This window comes from Uloborus diversus, chromosome 1 (assembly GCF_026930045.1).
Source record: "Uloborus diversus isolate 005 chromosome 1, Udiv.v.3.1, whole genome shotgun sequence".
In the NCBI taxonomy this organism is placed as follows: domain Eukaryota; kingdom Metazoa; phylum Arthropoda; class Arachnida; order Araneae; family Uloboridae; genus Uloborus; species Uloborus diversus.
The window spans coordinates 64,919,226-64,940,356 of NC_072731.1; the positions used below are offsets into that span (position 1 = coordinate 64,919,226).

Genomic DNA, 21,131 nt, shown 5'->3' on the forward strand with positions numbered 1-21,131 from the left:
AAGTAGAAGTAGTCAATTACCTGAAGGAGTACGAATACTTGGGAGAGTGTGGATACATCACCACAAATCTATAAATTTTAACTTTTTAAGGCTCTTCAACAAAATTGTTTCAAAGAAATGCTAATGATTTTCATGGAAAATAATTAAAATTTAAGTAAGAATAGATTTAAGTTTGAACACAAAATAAAATGTTGCAAAAGTTTTTATTTCTTTCGCCATTTTTTAACTCAAGAAAAACTTAAATGGCATCAGTTTATTTATTAACGAATTTGTTCGTTTACGTTTGCTCTTCATAGTTGCTCGGCTCGTTTGTAGACAACAAGCAGCCCTGTAAAGAGAGCTGTGAAAATCATACTGCACTAATAACATTTAAAAATTAAAACTAAATGTTTTTTTGATTTACTTTTGTCCTATAATAATTTACATTGTTTTAAAATATAAATAAAAGTGTTCAAATGCTAAAAAGCCTCCGTTTGGTCTTGTAGCCCTTCACTGCACTATCATATTTGATGCATAATTTGTTTTCTCAGTGTTTTGTCTTTTTCTAAATGCTGTGTTAAATTAGGAACATGAATGCATGCCAAAAAATCATTATTTGAACCACATTAAGTGCAGTTGACATCGATAGTCAGTTAATTTTTCCTGTTGCACATGTTGACACATTTACAAATTTTTTAGCATTTAGAGTCTTACTTTAATGGCTTCATAAACTGCTTATATGATTACATATCATGAACCTCTTCGATGAAATATATTACTAACTTTATAAACACAGTGAGTGATTTCAATTTCAGGTATCGAAAATGTGATAACATCCCTTCTTTAGAAAATGCTTTAAAAAAAAATCCTACCCAAAAGGAACTAGACAATCACAATCTGACACTTTTTTGTTTATTTTGGGAAAAAAAAGTAATTTTATTTTTTATCCATTACTTATAATTGGCATCTTATTAGTTTAGTAAATAATATTTTATTATTATGTTTGCAGAATAGTGAAAAAACAAATAAGTTATATGAACAAAAATTTTAATGTTATCGCTATCAATATTCTGCATGTATAATATCATAAAAAGTATGCAATCAAAGTTTAGTTGCCGGGTGCCTTTTGACAACTATTTCAATATTTTGTCTGATTTGATGGCACCGAATGGAATTTTTTTTTTTTTTTTTTGTATCATTAACCAAATTAGTATTGCTTGCTTGATCTTTCAAATTGTCATCCGTACTTAAATGTAGATTTTCCTCTTTGGTACAAAGTGGTATTGAGCAATGTCAGCCTTCACCAATTGGGGTGAAAGTTGATACCGGCTTTGATCAAGATAGTCAAAGGCTGTAAAGGTGATAGAACCATCTTGCCTGAAGCTAGTACTGCCTTTGACAGTCTTCAAGTTAGGTGGTTAAAGACGGTACCAGCTTCAAGCTGAAGGCAGTACCGTCTTGCAGCAAGACGGCTGAAGGAGGTACTGGCTTGCAGCAAGACGGCTGAAGGCAGTACCGGCTTGCAGCAAGACGGCTGAAGGCGGTACTGGCTTGCAGCAAGACGGCTGAAGGCGGTACTGGCTTGCAGCAAGACGGCTGAAGGCGGTACCGACTTGCAGCAAGACGGCTGAAGGCGGTACCGGCTTTTTTCTAAGGTAGCAGAAGCCGGTCATTTTTACTAGGGATTGGTAAGCACCTTTCTCCCCCTCATGATTTAATAAACAATAATAATATATATCTGCGAAATGAACTTAGAACTGCAAAAGGATAGTAAGGGTGGGGAAAAAATATGATCGCTTCCGCTAGATAGGGTTACCAACTTCAAAATTATCACCACTTAGCGTCTGGTGTTGAATCTTAATAAAGACTTGATTAGAAAATATTCTCATAATTTTACTAGCTTGTCAATATTTGCGTTTTATGGTGCAGTGTGATGTTTAATTGTTATTTTGGGAGAAAATTATATGGGTTTTGATTTTTCGATGCTAACAAGGATGATTAATTTTAAATAAACTTTTAATTACAGTTTTTTTTTCTTTAGATGTCTACATTTTGAAAAATGCAATCTTTTAACATCCGATTTGAGAATCATATTTTGTTCTTTTTTCGAGCTAACTTCGCTTTATTAGGATGCAAATAATGAAAAGTCTCTTTATTTCTGTTAGAACTCTCATTTCAAGTATTTAAAGCAAAATTCCATTTTCTGTTATGAGTCAAAAATTAAAATGCTGAATAGATGGTTTATTTTATTTTATTTATTTAGTTTTTTTGCTTCAACTGTGTCCACAGATGTTAATGAAAGATGTTTATTATAGGACTCTAAAATGCAATTTTAAAATAATTTTATCAAAAATATTTCTTTTACAAGTCGTTTTTATATTTTTGAGACACTTTGAGAATTGCGATTTCTTTGCATCCGCTATCAGAATCCGATTTTTCGAATTTTTGATTTTTATTACGCTTTGTTAAGAGGTAAACAATTAAAATAACTTTTTATTTTTGTTAAAATCACAGAATTTATCAGTTTTAAAAGAAATTCTGTGCTTTTTAAGAGTGTCTTGGGTCACAAAGTTAAATGCTGAACCCTATTCTGAATTTTATTTATTTTTTATTACAATTATTTTAAATACTGGACAGAAATATTTGTAGTATAATTTAACATAATGTAGAATGGTAGATAAATATTGATACTTGAGAGAGCGATGCCCCCCCCCCCCCCCCCCCCGCCAAATATCAGAAAAACACTCCAGAATGATATTCTCGACATAGAAGAGGAAAACACTCAACTTTAAGTTTAATTGATGCAGTTGTGCCATCTCTAAATTATAAAATTTCGTTTTAACAAAAAAAAATTTTTTTTTTTTTTGCGAAATTATTTGATTTTTCACAAAATTTATTCATTCTTCACAAAATTATTTAATTTTTCACAAAAAACGGATCCTGTGAAAAATCCTGGACAGACCCCTGAAAGATTACGCAATGCTTCCAAGAGACTTAAAATTAAAACTAGGATCTAGGTAAGACATTGTATCCCCTGCTAAAAAAGCAAAGTCAAAGTACAAAAGCTGTACTGAAAGCCCCAATATGAAAGACAAAAAACAAATTTGTGTGTGAAAAATGTGACAAAAAAAATTGCATGGACCGTATGGCATGCAGTTGCAAAAAAATGTAGAAATTGAAAACAAGTCTTTTAAGAAAGTCTTCTATAATTATACTCTTTTCTCTTATTTGCATTTTCAACCTCTTTAAAAAAAAAATTGAACTCAAAAATACTAAAAAAAAACTTCTTGGGTATGAGATACCCTACGCGAGCACTCCCGTTCGTTTTGGTTGCGTGAGCAATCTCGGGTTAAAAAAAATTATAATGTATAAATTTTTAATCTTTCATTTTACAGTTTATGTTTTAAAAGGAAAATCATCACCTTTTGATACCACCTATTTTTTTTTTTTTTCAAAATTTGCAATTACTAGGGGATTTACCCTGTCTTCAGATAAATACCCAAAAAAATATTTACCTTCTCACACTAAATCACTAATTGCGTGTATTAAAAATAGTTTGAATAAATTTTCATCATGAAGTACCTGAGAGCAAATGCAAATGAGCAAGGCAACAGAAAACAATATTTTGATTTTTTTTTTTTTTTTTTTTTTTGCTTATTAATGTGAAAACTATTTCTATCTTTGCCACATTATCACTAAAACAGCAATAAAATAAATAAATAACATCATAGTCTTAATAACTCCTCAGTTTATTCGTCCAAACATCCCTCGAGCTTCCTTTTTTTTTTTTCTTTTTTTTTCATTCTGGATATGACTAACCTAGATTGTGATTTTGAAATCCTGAAGTTCATCATTGAATTGCTTATACTTCTCCAATCAGGACATTGAAAAGATAGATTCACGATATGTTTCTTTCATAGTTTCATCAAGTCTTTCAATAAAAAATATTATAAACTGTGTAATACATATGTATGTATCATTTTTACTAATTATTTCATATTTGGATTTAAAAAAAAAATCCCATTCACTTTTTGCCTTTTTTATTTTTATATAAAATTCCCAGTTTTTGGGCATTTTATATAAAAATAAACCCAGGCCTTGGGTAAATACCCAAAAAATATTTACCTACCCGCTGGGTATTTACCCAATCCACATCACTACATAAGACACATAGACGATCTGGGCAAATGTATCCCTGTTGTATTGTATAATATTTATTAATGTTCTTGGACAAGTATATCAATATTAGAAATAAAAATTTAAATTATTGGCGCCATGAAGTTTTTCAAAAGTGAAAATTATAAGTGCCATTTTTGACTAGTTAAACATGTATGAAATTACAACAGAAAAATATTACATAGAAAAGTAAAAGCATATATTTCTAAATAGAAGAAATGTTCCTATTATTCCTTCACATCAATTGCAGGTTGTAATAGCTATGAGTTGTGGAAAGAAAGTTTAAATGTGGTCCAAAATTTTAATCATGAAATTTGGTGCTTATTTTTTGGAAAACTAGGAGTGGAATAGAAAATTATGGTTGCAAAATACACCTAACGACAGTTTACTACTAACTCGTAGGACGTATAGATACAACAATGAAGATAAGCAACAGGCTCTGGGCCCAACTAGGCTGGTCTTACTCAATTTGTCAATCCCTAATGAAGGTTAAGAGCCCTTTTAAAACGATCCAGTCCATTGCAAGTAACAATCTTAAAAATATCTTCCATTTTAATAAAATTAAACAACTGGATCATATCCCTTCTACTCTCTTTCTCAAGACTATATAGCATACATATTAAGCATTCTAAGCCTGGAATCATAAATTAGAAAGTCCATTTACTATGTACAAAAGCAGTTGAAAACTTTGCACAATGAAATGAGTTCATTTACCAACCTCGTAGCTCTACTTTGAAACCCTTTTCAATAAATTATATGTCTGTTAGATGTTTGTAATGAAGTTATAATGATGTAAAAAGAGAAAGTGTTTGTTTTTACTATAACACTCTGGCTGTAACTTATTTGATGTACCTATTGATTTCATTAAAATGACTGATGCTGTAACTAAGGTATTGTGTAAATATTTACGAATTTTTAAAAATTCAAACTGTAGGCTACTTGCAGAAAAAGAGATTTTTGCACTCATTTCTAAATTTGTGGATAGAATAAATTTTTCTTTGTTTGTGAAATTGATTTATTTTTGTAATTTATTTACTTCTTTATTTTATTCTATTAAACATAGGACTAAATCCTTAACAGAGAGTTGTCCTGATGACGGAAATTCATAATTTTGGTGTTGATCCTATAACCTGTCATGCATGGAACAATGACAGGACTCGTAAGTATATTTTCAAAGTATAGTATAATTTAAATTTAACGATACCCAAGTTGACTACATTAAATGTTTCAGGCTGAGGAGGCTGTCACCTTTCTCACTGTTTGTCACCTTCTGAAATTTTGGTTACTTTTAGTCACCTTTCTCGGGCAGTTCTCAAAAGGTGGGAGCAAACACAGACCTCAACTTTGAAGCTTCAACACCAAATAACTTTCATTTTAATTAACTCAAAAATTTTTGAGTTAAATTATAATACTGTATAGAGACAAGAATTGACATAAATTATGGAAAAATTGCTCTTCAAATGCCCTTAAAAAAATATTTTCTTTGCTAAAAGGCACAATTTTGGACATACCAAAACGTTAACTGAGCAAATGTACCATTAAAAAAAAATTTTTTTTTATTATTTCCATATGTTTCAAAAAAAAATTAAAAGTATGAATCTTACACTGAATAATTTTTTGTTAATATTTTATACAAATAACAAAAGTAAAGACAGATTATTTACTTTGTAAACGATTTTAGAAAATAAGTTTGAAATTTGATGTATGTCCAAAAGTTACGATCTTTACAATGTTATTATTTGAGAACTAAGTATATGATGTTTTCGTTTTAAAGGTATTTATCGATCCTGAGAATCAATTTTCAATTGTTTAAAAGTGTTTTCATAAGCTTTTATGCAGTATCTTAGAAGAAAAATGATTTTTCTTTAACATACATGTGAGATGTCCAAATCGCGTTATGATCTTGACGCCGATAATTCTGTCCGTTTATTCATAATTTTTGATCATCCACTGTCTTCTAACCTCAATAAAAAAGGTTATTATAATGTTATCTTCTTTAATCCATTGGTATTTTGCATAATTAATACGTTACACATTGAACAATACATAAATTACAGTAGAAACATGACTGGTTATGATCGAATGAAAGCCATTTTGCGCTAAAATTGCCAAGCAAACTCCGTTGGCGACAACACAGTGTACCATAAGCTAAAGGTTACCAGAGGGGAATTCCAGTTTGACAAATGTAGTTTTTCGTCAGCTGCACCAGTTTTGGCGACTTTATCACCTGCGCTAGCAATTTTTTTTCCCCCGCTTTTATTAGTTTAGAATTTTTTTTTTCTCTTTCTTTTCGAAACATAATTTAACGATCTCCAAATAGAAATACGAATTTCTTTTTTCAATAATTATTTTTAGACATCGTTTTAATTGTTATGACATTTAAAAAATATATTCATTTTTAAAACTGATGTCACTTTTTACATTTGTATTATTTTTAATTTGAAGCTTTTTTTTTACCTTTCATCAACTTTTTCAAAATCATTCCAAAACTTATATTTAACTTTATTTATCATTATATGTAAAGAGCAGTATGTAAAGCCATTCAAGTATTTGATTAATATCCTCTTTATTATTAAATTGCAAAATTCAAAAAGTAGTAAATAAAATTTTCATTGGAAAACTTAAAAATCAGATTAACAATTGTCAAAAATGGTGAAACTTACATTAAGACAGTGGCGCCGACTCCATGGGGCTTGAGGGGGCCCGAGCCCCCTCAAAAATATTTTTGAGGGGGCAGAGCCCCCCCAATAAATCAAGAAAATCATAAGTTACATTATGCTTTCTAAACTCATAAATTTATCTTTTATTTTCCTTGTTTGAAGATAGTTTACCTTGTAAAATATATTCAGTAATGAGTTAAAACAAATAATTATTACGGTTGTGTAAGCAGGTTAACTGAAAACGAGTGGTGCGAATGATGATAGTGTTACAGTGCTGCGAGTACTGTAAAAATTTGTCCCAGTGCGCGAACTTACTGGTCAAGTCTGTTGCCGGTGGGCAGCGCTGCGGCGCGCTCACCTAAGTGTTGCTGATCTGGAATATATGAGAGTTTGATTTGTATATAAAATGGGAGGCGTGATAGTTTTGAATACTCTTGGGAATCGTGTTTAAAAGAAAACCTTCACAAAATGATGATCCTTCCCTTCCTCGGAATCGACGTGTACCAAAGAAGTATGAAAACAATGAAGGCAGCTCACCGCACACTTTCAAAATCCCAAAAGAAAACATTTGACTCGCGCTACTTATGCGAAATAGCTATAACACGATTTTTTCTCCAGTATTCAGACCTAACGCGAATTCCTCACCGCAACACGAAAATTCTCGGAAGGGAATCGTGGTGTGTTCGTATTAGCTTTGTTATTGGTTACTAAAAAATTTTTTGTCATGAATGTATCTTTATCCTTTTACCATCGCTGAGAGTTGAAGTTCCCTTTTCATTTTAAATGCGAAAGTTAATGAAATATAATGACACCTAAGAGCGCTGTTTCATCTAAAGTTTGTGAAGATAAAAAGAGAAAGTTTCATGACAATTAAAGAAAAGCTAGAGCTTCTTGAAAAGCTGATGGTCAACTAAAAAATGCGTTGAAGGTAGCACGAGAATTAGGTATGAGTGATTCTTTCGTACATACAATTACAAGTCAAGAAAAGGAAATCCGTAAAAATTCACCGAGTAGTGTCTTGCAAAAATTTATGAAAATGGAAACTGCTCATGTATTGTGTACGAATATCATTAATTGATCGACAGTACAGTACAACTAAAGATGCATTTGCTTTTCTTACTATATACTGTGTCTACCGTATACCGGTTTATTTTTTCTTTCTTTCCCATTAATCATTGATTTTGTACATCGTAGCAGTATTTTATGTTGAATAAAACGGTTTTTTTTAAATACAAGTAAACATTCAGTTCTTTATGTAAGAGACAGTAATGTAGTTAGTTAAGAGATGGTTTTTAACAGTTTGAGGGGGTGTTTACAAGTGTCTAAAATAATTGGGTACGTTTATAAAAAATTTTACGCATACCCTTTTCCACAACGCGAAAATTCGACCAACGCGAGAGGTCTTGGAATGCATCCCTCGCGTAAGACGGGAGTTGACTGTACTACAAGGCAATATACATTGAGGTTTGTAAAATGGTGCAATTTTGCATTATTGGGCGATTTACATCAACTGGACGCACACAGGTCATTGCAGTTAAACAAGAGTGCTTGCTTTTATTAAACAGAGGTGAAAGAGAAGAGAACATTTGAAAAATCAACTGAGTTTTTCAAAAATGACCTAGACATTGAAAGACTGCGTTTACACTTGAATATGTTAGCCGATGTCACTAATGTAAAAACAACTGGTCTTAAAAAGCATGCGTAAATTAAATTTCCTTTTTACAAAAATACTGTGTGTGTTTGTATTTATTTCTTTCGTTTTTCGAAGCCAAAAAATATGTGTCGGGCTTGTCGAGTTTTCGAGATTCTAATGTTGATTATATGATTTTAAAAAAACTTTAAAACTCACTATTTTTCATCTCAAATTTAGAAAATTTCCTGCGGCATGCCCCCTTTCCCCCGATATTTTTTAAGTCGGCGTCTCTGGCAGTGCCCTTCAATGCAAGTCAAGCGCCCTACCTTTTCCATGCCTAGCTACGGCACTGCATGACTCCCCATAAAATAGAACAAAAAAATGTCTCTTACTAAGACAAGTGACATGATCTAGTTGAACCAGAAAAATTTGTATACCAATTTTTGGATTGTTTTATTTTGAAAACGCCATGCCACATACTGTTTGTTTTTTAAATTATACACACCAGAAAATATGTAAATTGGCATTTTCAAGGCACAACAATCGACCTTATTTGGGGGGGGGGAACCTCCATGGGATTACATAACCCCCTAAACTCCCGGTGATGACTGGGCCAGCCCCCCCAATGATTTTTGCAAGTCGGCGCCCCTGCATTAAGATGATGTCCAAGATCCGTTACCTACAGGACAACAATGTCCAAAATCTGTTACCTACAGATTGCTGATTTAATTTGCTAATTAACAATTTTTCAAATACCTGCTGTCTTTTCATGTTCATATATTGTGTTCTAGGTATGCATACTATAGAATAAAAGCAAAATTGATGTCAAATTTGAAAATTTTTGAAATTGCTCAAAGTTAACTTTTTTGTTCCCACCTTTTGAGAACTGCCCTCTCACTTTTCTTGAAATATGCAGTAGAGAATCTTTTTTTTTTGATAATTAAATTTTTGAAAAGTATGACTGATAGCTTTAACAGTGAAAAATTTAAAATGTAGCATTAATATGCCACCCCACCACCAACAACTTGATTTTGTTTAAGAAAAAAGCTATGCTGCCGACAAATCAGGGAATTCTCGGGGAAGCTTTGTTTTCTGGGAAAAATCGGGGAGTTTCCACTGATATCAGGGAATTTTTTGTATCACTTGCAATCGCACCCTAAGAGCAGCCACAGATCAGCTAGATCAGGTAGGGGCACATTGCAACATAAAGCTCCTACAATGAACTCTCCCCCCCCCCCCCCAAAAAAAAAGGAAAGAAAACTGATTCTGCATCTTGAAAACATTTCAAACATTTTTTTTGAATTGAAAGTTATTCTTGTATTATTTTTGATAATTTTTTCTTTTTTTATTACGTAAGTTACTATAATTTTTTAATAATATGATTTAGCACTATATTTTATACCTCCTATAGACATGTCATTGAATATTTTTAGAGCTTGCTAAAAAAAAGTTGGAAGGAGAAAAACGCACAGATAATTCATGGCAGCGTATAATCTGCACCTCACTAATTTTTTAATGGATAATTCGCAGATTATATGCAGAAAAATATGATACAATTCATTTTTTTTAAAAAATTTCAAGTACACACAAAAAAAAGGATAATAAATAAAAAGTTATAGATTATTGTCTGAAAAAAGTGAGGGAGCCCGGGCTCCCTCTGACCCCTCCCATGAGCCGCCACTGTTTGTTAGCAAGCTATGTCTTTTTTTTTATTCTACTCTAATGGGGCTGCGTTAAAAGCTTTACCTTTTGTAGACCTAGTGCGATACCCAAGATAGCATCCATTCTTTCATGTGGCACCGCTATCGGCAGATGCCATTGCCACGAGAATATCGACATCCAGTTTCCTTATCAGATGGTTGTTCCTGGGCTCTTACGATGAGAAACTGAGATAGGAATTTTATTTTTCCTAGAGTGAAGTACTTTTGCCGAACGAATAATCGAGGGATCTTTTACATGGCGCATAATCATAGGACTCTGGCGCTGTCTAATTTTTTCTGCAGTTTGAAAATCCACTGATTGGAGTCAGGTTTGAACCTGCGTCTTCTGGCGTCGGATGCTAACGCCAAACCACTACACCATTCGGTCGGCAAGCAACTTTTGTTGAAGGGAACAGGATGGAGTCTGGTATCATCCCCCAAACATATTTCATCCAAAATATGTAATTGTAGGTCATTTTTGTTTACCTTAGGAGAAAAGGAATGGGATTGGAGAATTCTCCATAGGAAATTTTCAGCAGTTCAATTGCCAAAATTGCAGTTTTAGAAGATCTTCGAGAGGTAAGGATGAGAAGAGTTAAGTGGCTCTCTCCTCGGAATATTTCGAACCTGAAATCGTTTCAACAAAATTTGGTTTTTAATGATAGGGATGGGAAGGTTCGGAAGCGCTTCTGCAGAAACTTTTCAAAATTGAAATCATAATTTCACAATTGTAAGCAATCTTTTGATGACGTTTTGGGAAGGGGTAAGATTCCGGGAATCTCACTACCTCGGAAATTTTTCAAAATTAAAATTTTGAAAACCCAATTGTGGATATCTTGATGTTATATGGATCAAGCTTTCTCTTGGAACTCTTTCAAAATTAGAGCCCTAAAAATGCAAATATTAAAACTTTCTAATTTTCACCCATACCTTGCATTTTAACATGTTTCAATTCAAATGCCTAAAGCCCCAGTCAAATATTTCATTGTTTTGTTCTGAGGTGTTTTTATTTATTTATTACTAGCTTTTACCTGCGGCTTCGCTCACGTTCATGTAGTTTTTTCAATCAATTTAAGTTAATGGTCAACAGAAGCAGAGGTCAAATAGATACCAAAAAATGGTTTGTCCCCAGTTTCGCCGACATTTCAAATGACCTCCCCACTTTAATATAACAAAAGGTATGATTAAAACTAAAAATGGGGGGGGGGGGGGTAAATGAAATGTCGGTGAAACTGGGAAGACACCCAAAAAATCACACAACATACATCAGGAAAACGTTGTAAAGAAGTTAGTTTGGGTAATTCTCAAAAATTCCAATTCAAGTTAGGTCAAGAATTTTTAAATAAAGTTAAACATTTCCCTTATAATCCCGATCCCCTTCAAATGATGTAAATTTTTAAAAAAAAAGAGAGAGAAAGAAAGAAAGAAAAATGTTCTCCATTGTCGCCGTTAAAGTAGGGACATTAACTCCACAAAATCCTAATTAGCATCCTTAATCCTTAAAAACACACACAAAAAAGAAAAAAGGAAATTAAAAGTTTCATAAAAATTAAAAATAATTTGCCAATGCGCTAACGTAGTCACCTGGTGAGACTGGAAAAAATGGATTTCGCGAATTAATTTACATTTTAATAGTAGTTTTAATGTTATTTGAGCGTGTTGTATCACTAATTTAGCGGATTAATTTTAACTTCAATACCTTATACATAGTACTTTTTTATCTTTTTATCAAAATTAATTTGTCAAAATTTTTACGTTTTAATGCAACTTTTGCAATGGCTATAGCGAAAGGAGTTTTGGACACTTATCCTGACCGCCTGATGAAGAATGGAATCTTTTTATTGCATTTGAACAGTTGAAAAATACATAAGCTTGTGTTGCACTCATATTGCATTAATATTTTATTGTAACAGCTTAAGGATAAATTAGAAAAAAAGTTGTTTCAGAAAAAACAATGTATCTGAAGCAGGCAGCAAATCTCTTGTTTTTCAAAGAGAATTGGTTTTTAAATGGAAAAATAATGTTAGAATAAGTATATTTTGTATTAAAAGTTTGAAGTAAAAAATCATAATTTCTCCATTTAAATATATTTTTATATTAATATACTTTAATATGCTGTTGATAGAATATAAATAATTTCTATTGCTATTATTGTTTTTTAAATGTTTGCAAATGACCTCTAAAAGTGTCCAACATACATTAAAGACCACTTTTTTCAAGAAACTGAGAATGATGACTCCAGAGAAGTTTCACCTTATAGCTTTTTTACTTGCATCACTTCTTACATGACGGAAGTTTCATTCAAACAATTCCTCTTTTCAGAATTAGCTCTGGCTCCTAACAGTAATGAAGTTCATATTTACAAAAGAGAGGATGATAGGTGGACCTGTAAAAATGTACTTTCTCAGCATGATCTAAGAGTTACAAGTATAGACTGGGCTCCTACTACGAATCGTATCGTAACTTGTTCAGCAGTAAGTAAAACTTTCTTAAAAATAGTACCCTTCGTATAAGAAATTTATTGATTCCAGAAAAAAAAATTCACATTAACCCAGGAGTTTTGGGGAAAATATGGAATGCATGCAACAGAAAATTGATGCATTATAATTTAACTAACAGTTTTATTGCTCTGCATTTAGTATAAACTGAGGTTTAAGTTTTTCATTGAAAACCTTTCTTTGCACTTATAGTTATATATTGTACATGTGCCCCGTTAATTATTTTCCACTTTTTAGTATTGTGTGTTTGAAATTTTACATACTTCGATCATAAAAATAAATGAGGCAGTTAAATTGACCATGATGGAGCTCGGTAAATTTATTCAGTCAATAAAATAAACTTAAACTATAAACTGCACCATAAATAACATTGTAATCCTAAAAAACATTTAGCTTCTCTAAATTTCTATGTAAAATATAAGTTCAATACAAGTAAAGTATTTTTTATGTGAGAGTATTAAGAAAAAAATCATACAGTTATTTCTCTGCGAATAAACTGGAGACGCATAGATGATTACAAAAATATACCACAGATGAGCTAAGCAGAAATAAAAACACATATCTACTAAAAACTTGCAGTTCAACCTAGTATTTTATTTACATTGAAAGTTCGCCACAATTTTGAAATACTGCTTTCATACGCAAGTTGATGTATGTATATTGTTTTAAACATTTTTTAAAGTAAATTTTAATAAAATCATTGTTCAACAATGACCCTGATTGACAAGGGTAATAAAAATATGGTAAAATGGGTTAAACACATGGATGGTTTTTGCAAGTTTTAGGCATTCTTTCATTTACTGTTTGTAGTTTTTACTTTTCAGATTTCTTATAACTTATGCTTGGTTTTAAAAAATAATGTACCTTTTATTTAGGATCGTAATGCTTATGTATGGACTAAGGCTGATGATAGTTGGAAACCAACTTTAGTTTTACTTCGCATAAACAGAGCCGCAACCTGTGTGAGATGGTCACCTAAAGGTTTGTAATTTTTGTGTTAGTAGTTCTAATAAGACGTAATTTAATAACACTAGCCTGTGACTTTAAACTTTTTGTTTGTTGCCTAAAGTATTAAGTTTTTATTAAATGTTGATCTGCTGAGAACAATTTTTCATCCGTTTACTTCTACCACGTTAGGCTTTCTTGATAAAGCACTTGACATGTTTCATATAAGTGCAAGAATTTTATTACAAATGCATTCAAAAGCCTTCTTTGGGGGGGGTAGGAATTCAGCTGTGGAGAAAAATATAATAAATTTAAGGTATGTGTACGTTATTTTGATACGAAAGAAGAAGCATATTTACGATAATTTGTTTTAACAGCACTGTAAATAAATGTGTATTTCTGTAGTTACTTCATGATAAAATATCATTTAAGGAATAATGTGAAATTTTCATCAATCATTTCCCAAAAAAACTGTCAGCAGAATCAATGTTTCTCTCAAAGAAAACGTACTAGTTGTCCCAAAGAGGCTGGGAAAATGTAGTATAAAATGCAAAAAGTTTCCAAGGATGGAAAGAAAACTTATTTGAATGGTCAAGGCCAACATAAGAGCAACTAGTAAAGACCTTGTTAACAGTCTGAAGCAGTATGGTGTGGAGGTGGACCCATCAGTGGTCTAACAAAGACTCATCACCAATGGGATGCCTGGTCAAAGGTCACGCAGGAAGGCCAAAATCACCCCAGATATGACAAAGAAAAGGATTCACTAGGCCAAATATGTTCAAGAGATGTTCTAGAGACCACTAAGTCTTTACTGGATCATCTAAAATTTATTTTAAAAAATTAATTTTGAAATTAATAAGTTTCTGCTGGTAACAATGTCAATTGATACTTCTTTGAATTTTTACCTAAAGTAAAATTTTCAAAGCTTTCAATTTTTCTGATAAAAATTTAGTTATTTGACTTGTGCTGTGAAAAAATGAAAAATCATTTAAAGAAAACAAGTTTAACGTTGTTACCTGCAGAAGCTAACCAACCAACAAAATCATTGTTAAAGTTCAGCAACTTTGAAGACAATAGTAACATTTAAAAAAATAAAATAAAACATTAAAGCCAAAACATTTACGCACACATTTTTTAAGTAACTTAGAGCAAAATTCATGATTTCTTGTTAAATTTTTCAAGCTTAAATATGAAATGCCATTATTAATTATAAAATAGTTCTGTTGTAGTAAAGAATTGTTTTCCATTTCAGAAAATAAATTTGCTGTGGGATGTGGAGCTCGTTTAATATCGGTGTGTTACTTTGAAGAAGAAAATGATTGGTGGCTGAGCAAACACATCAAAAAACCCATTAAGTCAACAGTTACTTGGTTAGTTTATACATATACCTTGTAATTTGATTAGTTTATTGTGATAAATTTATCAAATTGCTTTATTTGTATTCATATTTATACATGAATCTAAGTAAAAAGATGAAATGTTTGTGTGAAAGCTGGGTATAATTTTTAGATAAGACTCGCAAAATAAAGCTTGACCACGAAAAGAAGGCAGACGACCTTGAAGCGAAACATCATTTGTATAATTTGTAATAGGTAGAATCTGCCAGAAAGCACTGAATAGTAACAGGCATGGTCTCGCTTATCCTATCAATTCCAAAATAATAACAAAAACCTATTACAAATGATGCTTTTGCTTCAAGGTCATCCGCCATGGAATGCGCTTCTGATGCAGAAAAAAAAAGCTTTTTGAATGACATAGAACATTAAGGGGCGTAGAAAATATTTCATTCCTTCAATAAGCAAGGAATGTAAAATTTTAGCTAATAAAAACTAATTCAGAATTTAAACAAAACACTACAAGGTGCATACTTTACCTGCTTAACGTAATTTTGTACCAAATTTCAAGGTTGTAGATGCTGTGATGTCTCCTGGGTGCAGATCCACCCCAGGCACCCTTTCACAATTTCTTTGATGTTACCTTTTTATATGTATACAGATAAAAAATCAATAGTAAAGCTCTGCCAAGAATATTAATTTGAAAAATTATCTTACATTAGTGCAAATTTTTCATTTGTAAGCAGTAGGTCTGCTTTTTTCTATTACGAAATGTCTGTGAAAATTGATTTTTTATTTGGATTTATATCATCTTACTTACGTATAAATATGTTTCGTAATAAATCACCTTGTTTGGTACAAAGACATTTCTTTTTGAAATTTAATGTATTGTTATCTTATGGAATTGTATCAGTTTTTACTTATTCGGTCAAGCAGTGTTTTTTTTTTTTAATTTATTTTTGACTTTTCTTGATGCTATATGAATTTCTTTTCTTTTAGTATTGACTGGCACCCAAACAATGTTTTACTTGCTTGTGGCTCTACAGATTTCAAAACAAGGTTTGTTTTCTTTTATGATTTTTTTTTTTTTTGGTTTTTGCTATGTTATTGTATATTACTGAGAAGATTGATAAGTTATGTTTTTACCATTATTAACTGTTTTGTGTTTATTGAGACAAAAAAGGAGGGAAGGAGAGTAACCTATTTTGAGTACATTAAAATGTATTTTCATACAAAAAACATGATTGTTAAAGTTAAATATAAAATTTGTTTCTACTTAAATGTTGAAACCATGGGTGCAAGACCTTCCGTCTCAGGACGGATTTCCGTCTTGACAAAATTTCCGAGACGGAGGTCGGGACAGAAAGAAATTCAATGACTTTCTTTTAATTTTGAATGGAAAAAGAAAAATTGAGTGTTTGAAAAATATGTTTTAATATTACTGGACCATTCCATAACCACGAATTTACATCGACATTCTCTCGGTTTTCCGCCATGTGCTTGTTTTGTTTGCAACGTGCTTTTGGAGGAGTGACTTTTCGGCTCGCGGCGTTTGACTTTTTTTAGGTATAGCTTTATTTCCAACTTGCTGCATTGCATACCGAGGAGTTGCTCGCTATTCTCCCTAATTTTTCGAAGCAATCGACTCTAATTGAAAATTTAGCCTTTTCTCATGCTATTTTCGATCATCCTTTCGTTTTTTTCCATTTGTGTTTTTTTTTTTTTTGCAAACTTGACACGCGTAAATGAAAATTATGTACGCTCTTAAAATGTCTTAAGAGTTGAATCTGCATCACTGATTGAGAGTGATTGCTGACAAGATGAAATATTTTCGCCACAGTAAAGGGTGTCCACATACCATTTAAAACAGAAACTTATCAAGATTTTGAAGATTTTAATGAAAATGGGAATTTTGGAAATAATCAAGGGGGGGGGGATTTCTAGCTGGTTGGAAACACCGATGGGCAAACCGTTCCTGCATTTTTGACAATGACTTGAGGAATCATTAAATTCTAATGTCATCGATTCGAACACTCGCTAGAATGGAAATATGGGTGGGGGGAGGGAGAGAAAGGAAAGGAGAAAAATAACGGCAGCACGAGTTTGCGAAAAATTGCTGCTCTTGCAAAGAGGGTAATCTGTCCGCAAATTAACCCACGATACTAAGGTCTTAAAACGTTGATATCTTGGACAATCTAGGGGGTGTGGGGTTACTCACGGGTTACAGTAAAAAATATCGAAAAACTGAATTGAAAATATTTTTGAAGCTAGGAGTGGTTCGATATTTCTCCAGTGCAAACTCTTAAAAATTTAAAAGTCAAAAAGTTTTAGGCTGTCTCTAATAATATAAAAGTGGGTTTGAAAAAAGAATCGAAGACTGGAGTCTTTAAAACACTAATTTAGCCAATCTTTGGTGAATTTATGAGAGAAGGTTTTTGTGTTCTAACATGAAAATGTTTTGTAGCTGATGTATTAAAAACTATTTGAGGCTATACTTAAATGACTTAAGTTAAAGGGCATTTGCGACCCTCTCCCGAAAACTGTTTGTAATTGAAGTCTTAAATCTTTTAGGCTGTCTTTGGCAATGTCAAGAGGGAGGGAGGGGGCTCTCTTTAGGCGAAATTCCGAAACTGGAGTCTAAGCGCAACTTTGAACCGTCTTGGGGTTCTCCTTTCCCAAAAAATATTCAAAGCTGAAGTATTCAGAACTCAGCTTTAGGTAATCTTTGGAAGACTTAAGAAGAGGGAATTCGAAGGCTTTCTCTCAATACGTTTCAGAATTTAAATTCTTAAATCTTCGGTGATGAAAAGGCAGGCATCGCAGCGTTCCTATATTCCTATATTTTCCTATATTTCTGAAAAAGTTCCTATAATTCCTATATTTTCCTATATTTTCAGTTTCTGATTCCTTTTTTTTTTTTTTTTTTTTTACTTTTCCCCTCGACTTTTGGCTACCGCCTTTTCCGCGATCCACGTGCAGCCGCCATTTTATCTTTCCTACTGTGCAGGGCTCCCAAATGGTTCGCTTTTCCCGCCAAAGTCCGTGTTTTATGGTAAAGTCCGCTTCAGAGTTTTAACATTATGGTCTGATTAGTTCGCTTTTATATTGTTTTTACTTAAATATCAGATTTTAAAAGTTTTTCATTTCGTTAAAAGTTACTGTTCTCCCAAGCACGCCGCCGCAGCGCGTGTTAAACAAAGTTCGTACGCCCATGAAAAACCTTGAAAAGTTCTTGGGGGGGGGGGGAGGGGGAAGTCACACACACACATTTTCTAGTGTTTGAAAACCTTGAAAAAATATAAAAAGTTTCTTTATTGCTTGAATTTATTTATTGTTTGGATTGTGCTTGTAATTCTTTTAAAAAACTTCATTAGTGCAATTTTCTGAACATATATATTCGATATGATTTATCGCGAAAAATTGCTTTCGTGTTTGAGGTTTCAATCCTTTTGCATCTTGTTAATATTTTGATTCTTTTTACAATCCAAAGTGATTTTGACATGTGCTTACCTTAGCTTAGCTTATTTTTCGTTTAATTTCAATAATTAATGAAGGAATTATTTTGGAAACCATGGCAACATTGAACTTACTCGGCTCGGACGCGGAAAAATGCTTCTCGCTTTTGAAATTTCAATCCTTTTGCATCTTGTAAATATGTTGATGTTTTCCACAATTAGAAGTTATTTTAGTATATGCTACTTTAGTTTAGCTTATTTTTCGTTTGATTTTAATAATTAACGAAGGAAATATTTTGGATACCATAACAATAACATTGAGCTTATTCGGACTTCGCAGAAAATTGCATCTCGCGTTTGAAATTTCAATCCTTTTGCATCTTGTGAACATTTTGATGTTTTTGGCAATTTGAAGTTATTTTGACGTATGTTTCTATAGATTGGCTTATTTTTCGTGAAATTTCAATAGTTAACCAAGGAAATATTTTGGAAACCATAACAATAACATTGAGCTTATTCGGACTTCGCGGAAAATTGCATCTCGCGTTTGAAATTTCAATCCTTTTGCATCTTGTGAACATTTTGATGTTTTGACAATTGGAAGTTATTTTGACATATGTTTTTATAGATTAGCTTATTTTTCGTTTAATTTCAATAATTAATGAAGGAATTATTTTGGAAGCCATGGCAACATTGAACTTACTCGGCTCGGACGCGGAAAAATGCTTCTCGCGTTGGAAATTTCAATCCTTTTGCATCTTGTAAATATTTTGATGTTTTCCACAATTGGAAGTTATTTTGACATATGCTACCTTAGTTTAGCTTATTTTTCGTTTAATTTCAATAATTAACGAAGGAAATATTTTGAAAACCATAACAACATTGAGCTTATTCGGAATTCGCGGAAAATAGTTTCAATCCTTTTGCACCTTGTAAACATTTTGATGTTTTTGACAATTGGAAGTTATTTTGACATATGCTACTATAGATTAGCTTATTTTTCGTTTAATTTCAATAATTAACGAAGGAATTATTTTGGAAGTCATGGCAACATTGAACTTAATCTGATTTCGCGGAAAAATGCTTCTCGCGTTGGAAATTTCAATCCTTTTGCATCTTGTAAATATTTTGATGTTTTCCACAATTGGAAGTTATTTTGACATATGCTACCTTAGTTTAGCTTATTTTTCGTTTAATTTCAATAATTAACGAAGGAAATATTTTGAAAACAATAACAACATTGAGCTTATTCGGACTTCGCGGAAAATAATTTCAATCCTTTTGCATCTTGTAAACATTTAGATGTTTTTGACAATTGGAAGTTATTTTGACATATACTACTTTAGATTAGCTTATTTTTCATTTAATTTCAATAATTAACGTAGGAATTATTTTGGAAACCATGGTAACATTGAACTTACTCGGACTTCGCGGAAAATTGCTTTTAATGTTTGAAATTTCAATCTTTTTGAATCATGTAAATATTAAAATATTTTGCCCAATCGAATGTTATTTTCCCATATTCCAACTTAGATTAGCATGTTTTAGGTTTAATTTAGTAGAAAATAAATAAATTTATTTTATAGGAAGCATGCCAACATTGAACTTGGTTCGTGAAAATTTGCTTCTCTGAGCTTTCAATCGTTTTGCATCTTATAAATATTTTTATATTTATGGCAATTAGAAGTTATTTTGACATGCTACGTCAGATTAACTCGATTAAATTTTTACTTAAATAACTAAAAAATTAATATTTTTTGTGTTGTTTAATTCAAGCTTATTTAGTTTTCCAAACATAATTTTGATTATCATTAGCTTATTTTCGGTTATTACTGTTTTTTTGTGTGGGAGGGGGAGGGGTATTAAATTTAAACAATTGAGCACATAACATTTTAAAGTAGCGTCTGTATATGAAACAAAGTTGAATTATGTAATTATATGAAGTTGAATTTGTACATCATTTCATTGTCATGATGCCTGCTGCTGTTGTTGTCGTGTGCCAAGTAGGCTGGCAATTTGAGGTGCACTGCTTCACTTTTCCAACTGTAGAGTAATTTGGTGTGAAGTCCGACTTCTACAGTACACACATGCCATAAGGACCCGTTTATAGGGGACAAGGACAGGAGAGAGAAAGTACGTCCATGCCCGAGCCGGGATTCGAACCCGGACCTTCCTATCGCAGTCAGACTTCTCTGACCACTAGACAAGGCAGGCGGCATGATGCCTGCTAAAGGGGGGAATTTGTTCCCCCCCCCCATAAAAGTTCAAAGCACTCATGGCCCTGCAATCACGGATTATTTTTTTTAATGTAAGCTTTATGATTCTTGAAAATATACTTTGAATATGAAAATTGCAAAACTATGCCTCATGTGATCTGCTTCTCTTTGTGAATGAGAATTTCAGACATTTTTAGGGAAACTTTCAATACAGTAGATCTGTTTGGTGTGTGATGGATTCATATCGATGGAGAAGGGATATAAATGCTATTAAAGAAGCATTACAATACAGAAAAACACAAAAATAATTTTAAACTATAGAAAGATGAAGCACAGCTTCATCTATCCTTCAGTGAGACTACCAGCATCCCTGGTTCAATTCAAAATGTATCATTACGCCCATTTAGTTCTATGGAGGCTGCCTTAAGTGCCGCGCTAAGTGCCTCCCCCCCCCCCTCCAAATGTTTGTGTAAATAATATTATTCAATGGATAAAAAGATCAGTTGTGCAGAAGGTGATAAAGGAATTGTATCTT

The 21,131-nt window shown here is 32.3% G+C and overlaps 1 protein-coding gene across 2 annotated transcripts in view; it reads left to right on the plus strand.

Annotated features, from left to right (window-relative positions):
* The window catches only part of LOC129230066 (actin-related protein 2/3 complex subunit 1A-A-like), a 43,017-nt gene that overhangs the window by 5,412 nt on the left and 16,474 nt on the right, over nt 1–21,131 (plus strand). For both annotated transcript variants that reach the window (XM_054864458.1, XM_054864466.1), the window contains exons 2-6: nt 5,219–5,314; nt 12,471–12,622; nt 13,522–13,627; nt 14,844–14,961; nt 15,925–15,984. In XM_054864458.1, coding sequence (XP_054720433.1) covers nt 5,248–5,314; nt 12,471–12,622; nt 13,522–13,627; nt 14,844–14,961; nt 15,925–15,984 — 503 coding nt within the window. In that variant the 5' untranslated portion in view covers nt 5,219–5,247. The remainder of the gene's footprint in view (nt 1–5,218; nt 5,315–12,470; nt 12,623–13,521; nt 13,628–14,843; nt 14,962–15,924; nt 15,985–21,131) is intronic.